The 11,714-nt window shown below is 39.1% G+C and overlaps 1 protein-coding gene across 2 annotated transcripts in view; it reads right to left on the bottom strand.

The window, feature by feature from the left end:
• rab3gap1 (RAB3 GTPase activating protein subunit 1) overlaps positions 1 to 11,714 on the bottom strand; it is a 123,731-nt gene that overhangs the window by 9,958 nt on the left and 102,059 nt on the right. For both annotated transcript variants that reach the window (XM_033611608.2, XM_033611609.2), the window contains exons 21-23: positions 11,245 to 11,348; positions 10,359 to 10,474; positions 9,280 to 9,382 (exon numbers count right to left, since the gene is read on the bottom strand). In XM_033611608.2, coding sequence (XP_033467499.2) covers positions 9,280 to 9,382; positions 10,359 to 10,474; positions 11,245 to 11,348 — 323 coding nt within the window. The remainder of the gene's footprint in view (positions 1 to 9,279; positions 9,383 to 10,358; positions 10,475 to 11,244; positions 11,349 to 11,714) is intronic.

Raw genomic sequence — 11,714 nt, 5'->3', positions numbered from 1 at the left:
CAGGAAAAAGATAGTGGCCTTAGAAATATAAAGTACAATTACCTGCATATCCCTTTATTTAGATTTTTAATGCCAAGCTAATAAAAACATATCCCGATACACAGTGTGTCCTACAGTATCAGCATTTATAGCATATATAGCACATTTATGGAAAACCAAAAGTAAAAGTAAAAGCAATAATGGGGTAAAGAGACTGGTGAGTCAGCCACAAGTCTGTGAAAAAGCTGCTGAAAGCACCAACTTGACTGAGGAAGTTGTGTATAACTGTAGCTTCAACTTAAACATGTGCAAAGTTGCACTCAAACAATTTGGCTATGTGATGTTCCATAAACGTAAAATTAAGAGCGACCCATAGCATTTAGAAATGATAGCCAGAATGTTTCAGAGAAAGATACCTGAATTGCAGTATTTACCATGTGAACAGCATGTTACAGTATTACTGTCAACCATAATGTCTCTTCAGATGTTTTCACTGGGTGCCACAAAGTCAATATTATTACATAATAAATCAAATTATTTTGTATCAGAAATGTCTCACAACCTACATTTGAAAAAATATGAACTCAGAGCACCCTAAATGTGTTGAGTAGAGTCATTGGCTTGAGGAGGATCCCACTGTCTTCATTAAAAAATTGAAGACAGTGTGAGATATGCAGCATGCAGCGATTTTCAACAAGCATCTCTATCTTGCCTTGAGACATCATAATGTTCACTACAGACTACAGACAAAGAGACTTAAAGGTCCAGTGTGTAGGATTAAGGGATATAGTGGGAGATATGGAATATAATAATGGAAAATGACGTAGGTGCAGATGCCTCCAGTCGCCTCACTAAATTTATGTTCTTATGTCTATTTTGCAAGTGTTGCTGATGCTTTTTGTGGTTGTCATTGGACAGTGTGGCTGCAAGTCACTCATCAGGATGAGGAAATCAACTCAGCAGTCTGTAAACTCTCCTTCTGCTGACTTCTAGTTAGCTAGGTGCTATCTAGCCAGGGCAAAGTTTTCAAATGTAAACATAAGTTAACATCGAGGAAATATGGAGAAGAAACAGACATGAGCTCACTGAAACTTGGTTAAATCCTGGACAGCATCATTCAACCAGGAGGCTCTTTTCTTAGTGTCGATTTGACAGAGCAGAGGACTCTGGGAGAGACGGAGAGAAGGCGTGTGCTTTATGGTGAATAAAGACCGGTGTGTCTGTGTGAATGTAAGGTGCTGCCCTCTTCCTGCTGTGGATCACTGCTACACAACGTTCAGAGGTGGCTGCAGAGCGGAGTCGCTGCACATGTTTGGGAGGAGTGACCATATGGCTGTCAAGGTTGGGATGTGTGGACAGTTAAATCATTCCACAGCCAGAAACCATGAATTACCAAAACCATCCGGAAACATGGACAATTATAGCTGCTGCGCATCAATGGTCGGGGCCAGGCAATTTTAGGCAAAATTAGGCAATTCTGAGCAAAAAGCAGAGTGTAGGAAGATGAAAAAAAGGTGGCATTCTAAGCATAAGAGACTATGCTCTATCTCACTGAGCTAATTAGCAAGAGACAACTCTGCGGTATATATGTTTAAAACTTCTTCTAGCTCATTATAGGAATTCTACAGCTGCAATGTTTAGTCAATAAATCAATAGGTCAAACACATTATTAATCCACAACTATTTCATGATGGATTGATGGTTTCAGGCATCAGTGTTGGAGTTACCTTCGCAGATTCGAGGATATCCTCCTCAAATCTTGCTTTATCATGGTTTTGGACCTTTAGTCAGACAAAGTGAGATGTTTGTGGATGCCAGATTGGCACATTGGATATTTTAGACAACTGGAGACCTTCCCTTATAGTGAATATATGTTTTCAAGACAGGGGTACATCTTTGATCCAAGGTTAAGACTTTTAATCTGCCATTGCACTACCTTATACAAAAAGAACAGTTTTTCCTAACAAAGAGGTGCTCATCCCATAACTGAGAAAAAGCCAGTTTTAGAGCATTGAACTCCTAAATGGAACTCATTGATAAAACTGTTTTTAGGACAGAAGCTACTTTTCAGAATGGATTGGTGATACTTGCCAAATTACTCTTTCTAAATCCCATACTGATGTTTCTTTTTTATAAATATGTTTGTTATTCTGTTCCCTGTAGCTTCAATAACATTGTTAAACTCTGATGTCTGACCCAGCACTAAACCAGCAGCTCAATGGTCCCTTTCTTAAGAAGTCATAATCTATTTCATCATAAAACACTGAATGTGTGGTATATGTAAAAGCCCGTGTGAAAAATGTAATACACACACACTAAAACAAAGCATATCACAACATGGAAGTTACATCATATACAGTCAGGTCCATAAATATTTGGACATTGACACAATTTTCAGCATTCCAGCTCTGTACAACACCACAATGGATTTGAAATGAAACAATCAAGATGTGCTTTAAGTGCAGACTCTGAGCTTTAATTTGAGGGTATTTACATCCAAATCAGGTGAACGGTGTAGGAATTACAACACATTTTATATGTGCCTTCCACCTTTTTCAGGGACAAAAAGTAATTGGACAATTGGCTACTCAGCTGTTCCATGGCCAGGTGTGTGTTATTCCCTCGTTATTTCACTTACAAGGAGCAGATAAAAGGCCTAGAGTTCATTTCAAGTGTGGTATATTCATTTGGAATCTGGTGAGGTCATCTCTCAATATGAAGTCCAAAGAGCTGTCACTATCAGTGAAGCAAGCCATTATTAGGCTGAAAAATCAAAACAAACCCATCAGAGAGATAGCAAAAACATTAGGTGTGGCCAAATCAACTGTTTGGTACATTCTTAAAAAGAGAGAATGCACTGGTGAGCTCAGCAACACCAAAAGACCTGGAAAACCCCTTCACAACAGTTGGCCAGATCAAGAAAACTCTCCAGGAGGTGGGTGTATCTGTGTCCAAGTCAACAATTAAGAGACGACTTCACCAGAGGAAATACAGAGGTTTCACCACAAGGTGTAAACCATTGGTGAGCCTCAAAAACAGGAAGGCCAGATTAGGGTTTGCCAAGAAACATCTAAAAGAGCCTGTACAGTTCTGGAACAACATCTTATGGACAGATGAGACAAAGATCAACTTGTACCAGAATGATGGAAAGAGAAAAGTATGGAGAAGGGAAGGAACTGCTCAAGATCCAAAGCATACCACCTCATCAGTGAAGCATGGTGGTGGTAGTGTAATGGCGTGGGCATGTATGGCTGCCAGTGGAACTGGATCTCTTATATTTATTGATGATGTGACTGCTGACAAAAGCAGCAGAATGAATTCTGAAGTGTTTCGGGCAATATTATCTGCTCAGATTCAGCCAAATGCTTCAAAACTCATTGGACGGCCCTTCACAATGCAGATGGACAATGACCCGAAGCATACTGCGAAAGCAACCAAAGAGTTTTTAAAGGCAAAGAAGTGGAATGTTCTGCAATGGCCAAGTCAATCACCTGACCTGAATCCAACTGAACATGCATTTCACTTGCTGAAGACAAAACTAAAAGGAAAATGCCCAAAAAAAAAGGCAGGAACTGAAGACAGCTGCAGCAGAGGCCTGGCAGAGCATCACCAGAGACGAAACCCAGCGTCTGGTGATGTCCATGGGTTCGAGACTTCAGGCTGTCATTGACTGCAAAGGATTTGCAACAAAGTATTAAAAAGTGACAATTTGATTTATGATTATCTTAGTTTGTCCAATTACTTTTGGTCCCTTAAAAAGGTGGAAGGCACATATAAAATGTGTTGTAATTCCTACACCGTTCACCTGATTTGGATGTAAATACCCTCAAATTAAAGTTCAGAGTCTGCACTTAAAGCACATCTTGATTGTTTCATTTTAAATCCACTGTGGTGTTGTACAGAGCTGGAATGCTGAAAATTGTGTCAATGTCCAAATACTAATGGACCTGACTGTAATTATGGCATGCCCTTCAAATTGTGGCTGAGTGGCTGAAGTGATCAGACTCATAATATACAAAGGAAAGAAAAAAACTCAAGAACAAGAAAGTGTAGTATAATGTACTGATTTACTGTAGTGTTTATACTGTACCTTTAAGCTGACCTTTAAAGGTAAGTGTTGAAGCAATGTACTCTGTGCACTGACAAGACACGCACTGGTTTATTATTTCATGTATTCCTATGACACACACATACACTCATTGAACACTTAAGCATTTTGGTGGAGAAGTACCTAGGATTCACTGTGCATCGTTTTTTAAAAATAGCATGAGGATGGGCTCAGAAACATTGGTGGAAAGTTAGGGGAATTCCAGCTTGTCCTGATATGACTCTAGAGGAGGTGGGCCTAGACTGCCCAGGAAAGCATTATGAGCCCAAGTGGGTAGGATGAAAGGAAAAAGTGGAGACTCAGCAGAAATGTGACACCGTTATGGTCAGCGCCAAGTGGGTAGGGTTAAAGAAAAAGACGACTTCACAATAAAAACGAGTGCACAGACAAAGAAATTCCAGTCCTGCTCCGGAGCTTGACTCATTGAGTTGTGATGTGTTTGTTGCCTGCGAACACATTAAACTCAGTTGCATCTGACTCTACGTGTCTCCAGTGATTTTTTGACCTCTGAGTATTTGAGTTTTTGATATCTAATAGAAAACAAAGAAAGTTTGTTCGAGAAGAAGGGAACGAAGTCGCAAGCTTTCTGGCCCAGCTCCAGACCTTGAATTTATGTCTCTACAACAGGAAGAATAACATTAACTGCTAGCAATTATGAACAAACTGACCTGATCTAGCTTAAAGCTAAACATTATCCATGGTGACAAAGATGAAAACATTTTTTAAAATGTAAAAGTAGCTATTGGATAGACTCTGCATATTGACTGATAGCTAAGCCAAATAAACAGGGAAAAGAGACAAGGGATAACAGGGAAAAGTGTTGATAAAGAGTATTTGTCTCTCCGCGAAACTGCCTGGATCATAATTATTTTAACCTTAGTAGTCTCTAATCCACATAGCATGATGCCTGAACATAGGACTTTCACATTAGAATGTCCGTTCTGCCTTAGCTGAGGCTTGAACTCACAACTACTGAGACTATCTCACTGAGCTAATTGGCAAGTGACAGTTCATGTGTGGCTTCACAAATTGATTAAGCCAAGCATCAGGGTGCCAGACAGTTGCCATCCATGCCATGGAAAAGCAAATTTCAAAGTGAAAGTTCCAAAGCTGTAGCACATATGGTTGTTTTGTTATGAATTTTCAAAGTTTTGAAATTTCGAGTCTTGCTGTAGCGCCACTATCAGGACTATTGTCTTGTGTTTCCAGTTGAGGACATCTGGCATGGGACTGGACCTTTATGAAAAGTTTGGGTAGATTTCTCATTAGGGCTGTCAAAATTGCTCAAAAATGACGTTCGAATATTCGTTCTAAAAATAACTCATAGGTTCGAACCATTCAATTTTTTTTTTTTTCCGCATTATGTCCACAAGAGGGCAAACTAATACAAGGAAATATACTTCTGTATGTATTAATACAAGGAAACATAACTACTTGTAGGTATTTTTATTTCAACATAAAAGTAAAATACCTACTTGTAGGTATTTTTATTTCAACATAAAAGTATTTGAAAACATTTACATACCTACACATTAAAACACATAAAACAATTATCTATAACATCACGTTATAAATGACCGCGGACCTCTCGCTCGCTCCCCCTCTTTGACCCGTCAGGCCACACCGCCAGCGGAAGCGCTGCGAATAGCCTCAAAGCGCCGAGAAGGGAAGCCAGTTTCCTTTCGGCGCCCATGTTAACCGATTGTGTCATCCACACCGGCTGCGCCGCGCAGCTCCGTGGCCACTCCCACCTCCCACTCGCAAAGAGGACAGCTGCGGTGGTGTTTTTTTTCCCCCCACAATCGAATATCAATTTTCACATTCGAAGGTCCTTTTTTTTTCAAATTCGAATTTAAATTCGAATTTAGAATATTCGTTGACAGCCCTATTTCTCATATGGAAATGTTGCACGAGCTGAGGCTTGAACTCACAATCTTCAACACCAAGAACCATCCTCTATCTCACTGAGCTAATTGGCAAACGGAAATGTCACATGTGGCTTCACAAACTGACTAAGCCAGTCACCTGTGTGCAAGACAGCAACTGTTAGTGCGTAAAGGCAGATTTCAAACAGCTGTCAAAAATTCAGTTATTAAGACAAAAATCCGAAAATACACAAATTGCATCTAGACAGCATGGAGATGTTGGTAATTTGTTTTTAACAATGATTTATTGGCTCCATAAGTGAAAAACTGATGTTTAAAAAGCCATTTTTGCATTGACTCCAATTGTTCGCATGAGAGCGAAATTCAAAATGCTGTAAAAAATTCAGTTTTTGAGATAAAATTCTCATATTTTCCAAACATCATCTACCATGACTCCAAAGTTTTGTCTTTTTTTTTAATGAACATTGAAAATGTATTTAGCAAGAATTTGCAAGTACATGTTTACAATACCGTTTACAGTCAAACATTTTGATGCACTGTAGGCTCAATTTTCAATAAATCAAAAATCTGTGTGGATCGTTTGTGTAGGACAGTCTGAAGATGCTCTGGTGTCAATTGAGCAAAAATTGTGGGAGGAGATAGGTTTAATAAGTTTTACAGTTTTTTGAAAAAAAACAAAAAACAGAATGATGGACTTCATAATTTGCAACAGGTTTAAATGTACAAATGTTTCTTCAGTATTGGGGCTATATTTTGGTGAAAGTTGTAAATCTGTAGCACATATGGTTGATTTGTTGTGAATTTTCAAAATTTTGAACTTTAGAGGCTTGCTGTAGCGCCACCATCAGGACTATTGGCCTGTTTTTGCAGTTGAGGCAATCTGGCATGGGACTGGACCTTTGTGCAAAGTTTTGTGATTTTTCGTGCATGGGAAGTAGGATTTCCTCGGAAGAAGAAGAAGATGAAGATGCAGGATAACAACAGGGTCCTGGCAGCCCTAATTATAAAGCAGCAGCCAACAATGTAAGAACACGCAAAAAAGGACTAAATTACAGTGAACAATTTAAAGGAGCTGATGGAATCACATTTCACTTAAGGTGTACCTTGTATAATTCCACGTGACAAATAAATGTTTGATTTATTGACTGACTAAGCAATAAGTATTTGTTCATTAGTTTACAATTACCTGAAAATATGAATCGCTGTGTTCTCATTAACCTAGAATGAGCCATTTCTATCTATATAGTGAGCAAGTCCTCACTCACAGTGATTGCCATGTTGCACTCCCTTGTTTCTACAGTGGCCCAGAACAGACAATCCAAACACTGGCTCCAGATAGGGACATTTATTTTCACATCAGCCACCATAGTTAGCAGCCGCTTTGCGACAAGCAGTGTCGGAAAAACACATTTTTTTTCTAACATCAAAGCTCTAACAGTCTTCCGGTTTAAATCATCTCATCTGTTTGTTTTGGAGAGGACGGGATCTCTATGGATAAGTCAGCTCCTAAACAATGAACACTGAACGAATTCTAATTCTCAGGAGAAATTTCAGCTGGTTGCAATCTGCAATCCTCACCATGCAATGCCACAAAATCCCCCTTAATCTTACACTCTCAGCCTTTAAGCCTCTGTAATGCAATAATCTACAAGAATGTCAGATGAAGCAGAGACTGCAATGCTGATTCCTTACGTTTTCCCACTAAACTGTCGGAACCCTGCTAGTTTCTGTCGGCCTAAACAATTGTTTTGAGGCTGTCGTTATCAAGTGTCTCAGACTAGGAAATCAGTCCTAACTGGCCAAAAATCCTCAGGTTGACACAACTTTGGTCTTACTTTTAGGTCAGGGAGTAACAGCAGTTATCACACTTCCCTGATTCTGGAATGATCCCTATATCTGCTGATATTCAGGGGAACTCTGGAGCTTTCTTAACCTGATGCAGGAGATGGCACTCAGGCAGAAACAATATGTTGAAGGGGAGTTATTTTGTGAACCCTTGATGACAGGATGCTTATTACAAATATCCTTTGGACAGTTGTTTGGTTGTTGACTTTGTCAGGGATGTGAGAATGCATGCTGTGCAGATACAACAGTCAACAATTCCTCAGTAATAAATAAAACTTGCTCTCATACAGTACATTATCCACAGCAGATATGGCTGATGACCCAGGGCAAATTACTATTTAATTTAATGTTAGGTTCTTGTATTGTATTGATTTATTTTATTATAGTTGGTATATATTACTTTAGAGATACAGATGTGTTTCATATAATTACAATCCATTTCCCAGCACTGGCTGACATCACAGAAAAAAAAATCTCACACCTCTAAGGGCCCAAAAATCAACAAAAATGTTGCTTAAAGGGATAGTGCTGAGGCTGTGTTTTTTGGACGTTTTAATCTGGGGCGCCCAGCCTCCATTAGGTGGAGTTTTGTTGCTAGCCCCATCTCCGCAAGGGATGTGAGGACTCTAAAACTTCACATGAGCCTCCGTCGGCATATGGGTGAGTAGATAATGGCTGAATTTTCATTTTTGGGTGCACTATCCTTTTAAAACGAGAAAAGAGAACAGTGGGAGAATTCCATGTGTTTTATAAACACGTTTTTTTGTATGTGTTGTTTGAGCTGTCAGTCAGGCAGGCAGAGGAAAGGTATGGAAGAAGTTTAAGATCAATGCATTTCACTGTGTGGAGCTGACTGGGATCATTCATCTACGAGCAAGATGACAGAAGGCTCCAACAACACATCCTCTATGTGAAGGCTCATTCAAATTTTTATGATGATGTTCTAAAAGGTTTATGAAATTGTACTGACGGTGATAACCACGCAGTATTTTTTGGCAGCTAATACATGATTTAATGATTTACACAGATTCATTTGGATTACTACATTGCTACAGACACTACACATGCCAGCCTCAAGTACATGGGAAATTAATTTGTACTTCAAGTTGGCTCCAAGGCACCAGATGCATGTAAAAAGTCTCAGTCCTAAGATTCAAATGCAAATCTCTGTCTCTGCAGCTGTGAGCAGGGTGATGCCATCAAACCACTGTCAGACAGACAGCCATGATGCAGAGATGATGATCAGTTGAAGCAACCTATCTGTGTAATTAGCTTTCAATTTTGCTTCTATTTCCAAACATGAAATGAAACCTAGCCACATGGAAATCTTTCTGTATATTACAATACCTGGTCTTGTCGTATTTTCAAGATACAGGCTAGCATAACCATTTAAAGAGATAACCACCCCTGATAAAATGTGACACGAAGCAGGAGAGAGGGACCCAGAGTGAGGCTGCTTACCCTCTGAGCATTGACAAACAGCCTATGGATGATGCCACCAGCTGGCCCCTGGCCAGCTCCAACCACCACCACCTCTGGTTCTTCGAGCAGGGAGCTGACAAACCTGGAGAGAGACATCATGATTCCAGTGGCACTGCTGTAGTCAGTAAAAATTACATATTTACATCACATAAGATTACGCTAAGTAACAAACTTAAAGGCTTAAACATAAACCTAACCAAGTACTTTAGTTGCCTAGACCTAACCAAGACCGTTTCACAACATTAACCACATGTTACAATGTGTTTCAACTGTGCATCACATAGATACACTAAGGATGCCCTGTACATCGACATGAGACACCAAGTGGCGTCACAAAGCACAGGTGTTTGATAATCTTGTAATGACAACAGGTTGGTACAAAACATGTTATCTGTGCAGATTATAAATGAAAGGATCCCACTAAATTGTTAGGGAAATTACTTTATTCTTTGTTTTTAGGTTGCTAGAAAAAAACATTCTGAAAATGACTGATCAATTTTAATTTAGGAAATCTCTGACTACATACAGACTCAATTAGGAGTACTGCCAAACTGTCACATTTATGTACACCTTGAAATAGCTACATGTCTAAATACCTGAAGTATTGTAAAAACATGCTTCCCGCTACTGTGGAGAAGCAGTACAGCATCCAGAGTCCCGACACAGAGACTGAGTTTACTGGCAGAGTCTTTTCAGAAACACTCAGGCAAGGAATATCTTAGTATACAGTAATGCAATTAATATTTTAGTCTAATTAAATCTTAAGCATCGGTTAATGTTAGACTTTCAGAAGTTGACCAGTTACACTCCGAGACTGTAACTGGTCAACATTAGCTGTTACTTAAGCAGACTGATTATTCACCTTATAAATCATTACACACTGCTCCCTCCTGCGTTAAAGTACATAAGCCGCTCTTAATAATAAAAAGTATTGGTATCAGAATCAATATCAGTGATTCTGGCCCCATATTACTTATTGTCAGACCAACACCAAATTTTTAGTATTTTCCACCCCTACTATGTGCATAAATGACAAAAACAAAATATGTGTAACTTACTTCTCTAGCTCCTCTGTATCCTCTCCCTTACCACCCTCACAAATTGCAAACTTGGCCTTGAGCGAGCGACCTCGGGTGATGACTGTCTCTATAGCCATCAGCTGGTTAATGAAATCCTACAAATGGAAAAAGGCCACACATACATGCTCTCAGAACAGAAGCTGGAGGAGTATCAAGACATATGCTCTGACTTCAACACATTAACAGATAGAGTGTGGTACACATGTATAAGGATTATGTATAGTTTTAGTCCAGTCTGTAAGTGGATTTGAAGTTAAACAATGAGAACAAGGTTGACATGCAAATGTTTGTTTTTTTGGTCTTTTTTTTTCCTCAAAGTCTTTTTAATAGTATTTAAAGTCATACAAAATGCAATAAATCACAGAAACAATTAGAAAAGTACAATATATTTAATATAATTAGAGCTAAAATATAACTGTCAGGATCTGGTTCTCAGGTCGGACGGACAACCTGAAAACATAATGCTTCCGCCAATGACTATCATCGGCGTGGAGTTATAACAAGAAAACACTGAATACTACACACAATTTACTGATGAACCTGATGAATTGTTTCCTTTCATATACAATATGCTGGAATACAGAACCAAAACTATGAAACACCTTCAGTCTGTTTTCAGAGAATGAAAACACAAAACTGTCAGTGAGAGAAGACTATAATTGATTTCATCTTCCTGAAAAGTGTAACTCTGCCACCTAAACAGCTGTGAACTATTTGTCAAATTGTGTTGGACAATCAACTTCTCCAGTGCATAAAGTTTCATAGCAGTTAAATGGAATGACTGAACACAAAGTGAGAGAGATGTCTCATCCTTCTAAAAATGAGCAGTGTGTGGAGTTAACTTCCACTCCCTCCTGTCACTGACCTCTAACTTCTTGTAGTCATGGTTGATGGGGTGCAGCAGCTTGCTGGCTTGACTTGCAGCTTGCTGAATGTTTTTTCTGACTGATGGAATGTCTTCTACCGACTCTGTTAGCAAGGGGGTCAAAAGGGAGACAGAGGAGAGGAGAAAGACGAAAAAACAATGGCAAAGTTTTTAGAGTCATAGACAGCAGGCAGGTGGTCAAGGTAAGGAGAATATGAAAAAATCCTCCATTTGTTATATCCCACTGTAAAATACTGTTCAATACAATATGCTATACTGTATTGTATAATTTTTCATATTTTCAGCAATTAGTTGTTCTTCAGGTATGGCAGTCTTCATTACATTTGATTAAGTTTACTTCACTAGCAGATTTCTTACAGCAACAAACATGAGGTCAAGCAGGATCCAGTTTTTGAGAGGAACACCACACTACATTATTATTTTCTGCACTGTGCACATAGTAACATATA

Source organism: Epinephelus lanceolatus, chromosome 21, assembly GCF_041903045.1.
Source record: "Epinephelus lanceolatus isolate andai-2023 chromosome 21, ASM4190304v1, whole genome shotgun sequence".
NCBI classification, from domain to species: domain Eukaryota; kingdom Metazoa; phylum Chordata; class Actinopteri; order Perciformes; family Serranidae; genus Epinephelus; species Epinephelus lanceolatus.
The sequence above is the reverse complement of the archived record's forward strand: the minus strand, read 5'-3'. Positions and strand labels throughout refer to the sequence as shown.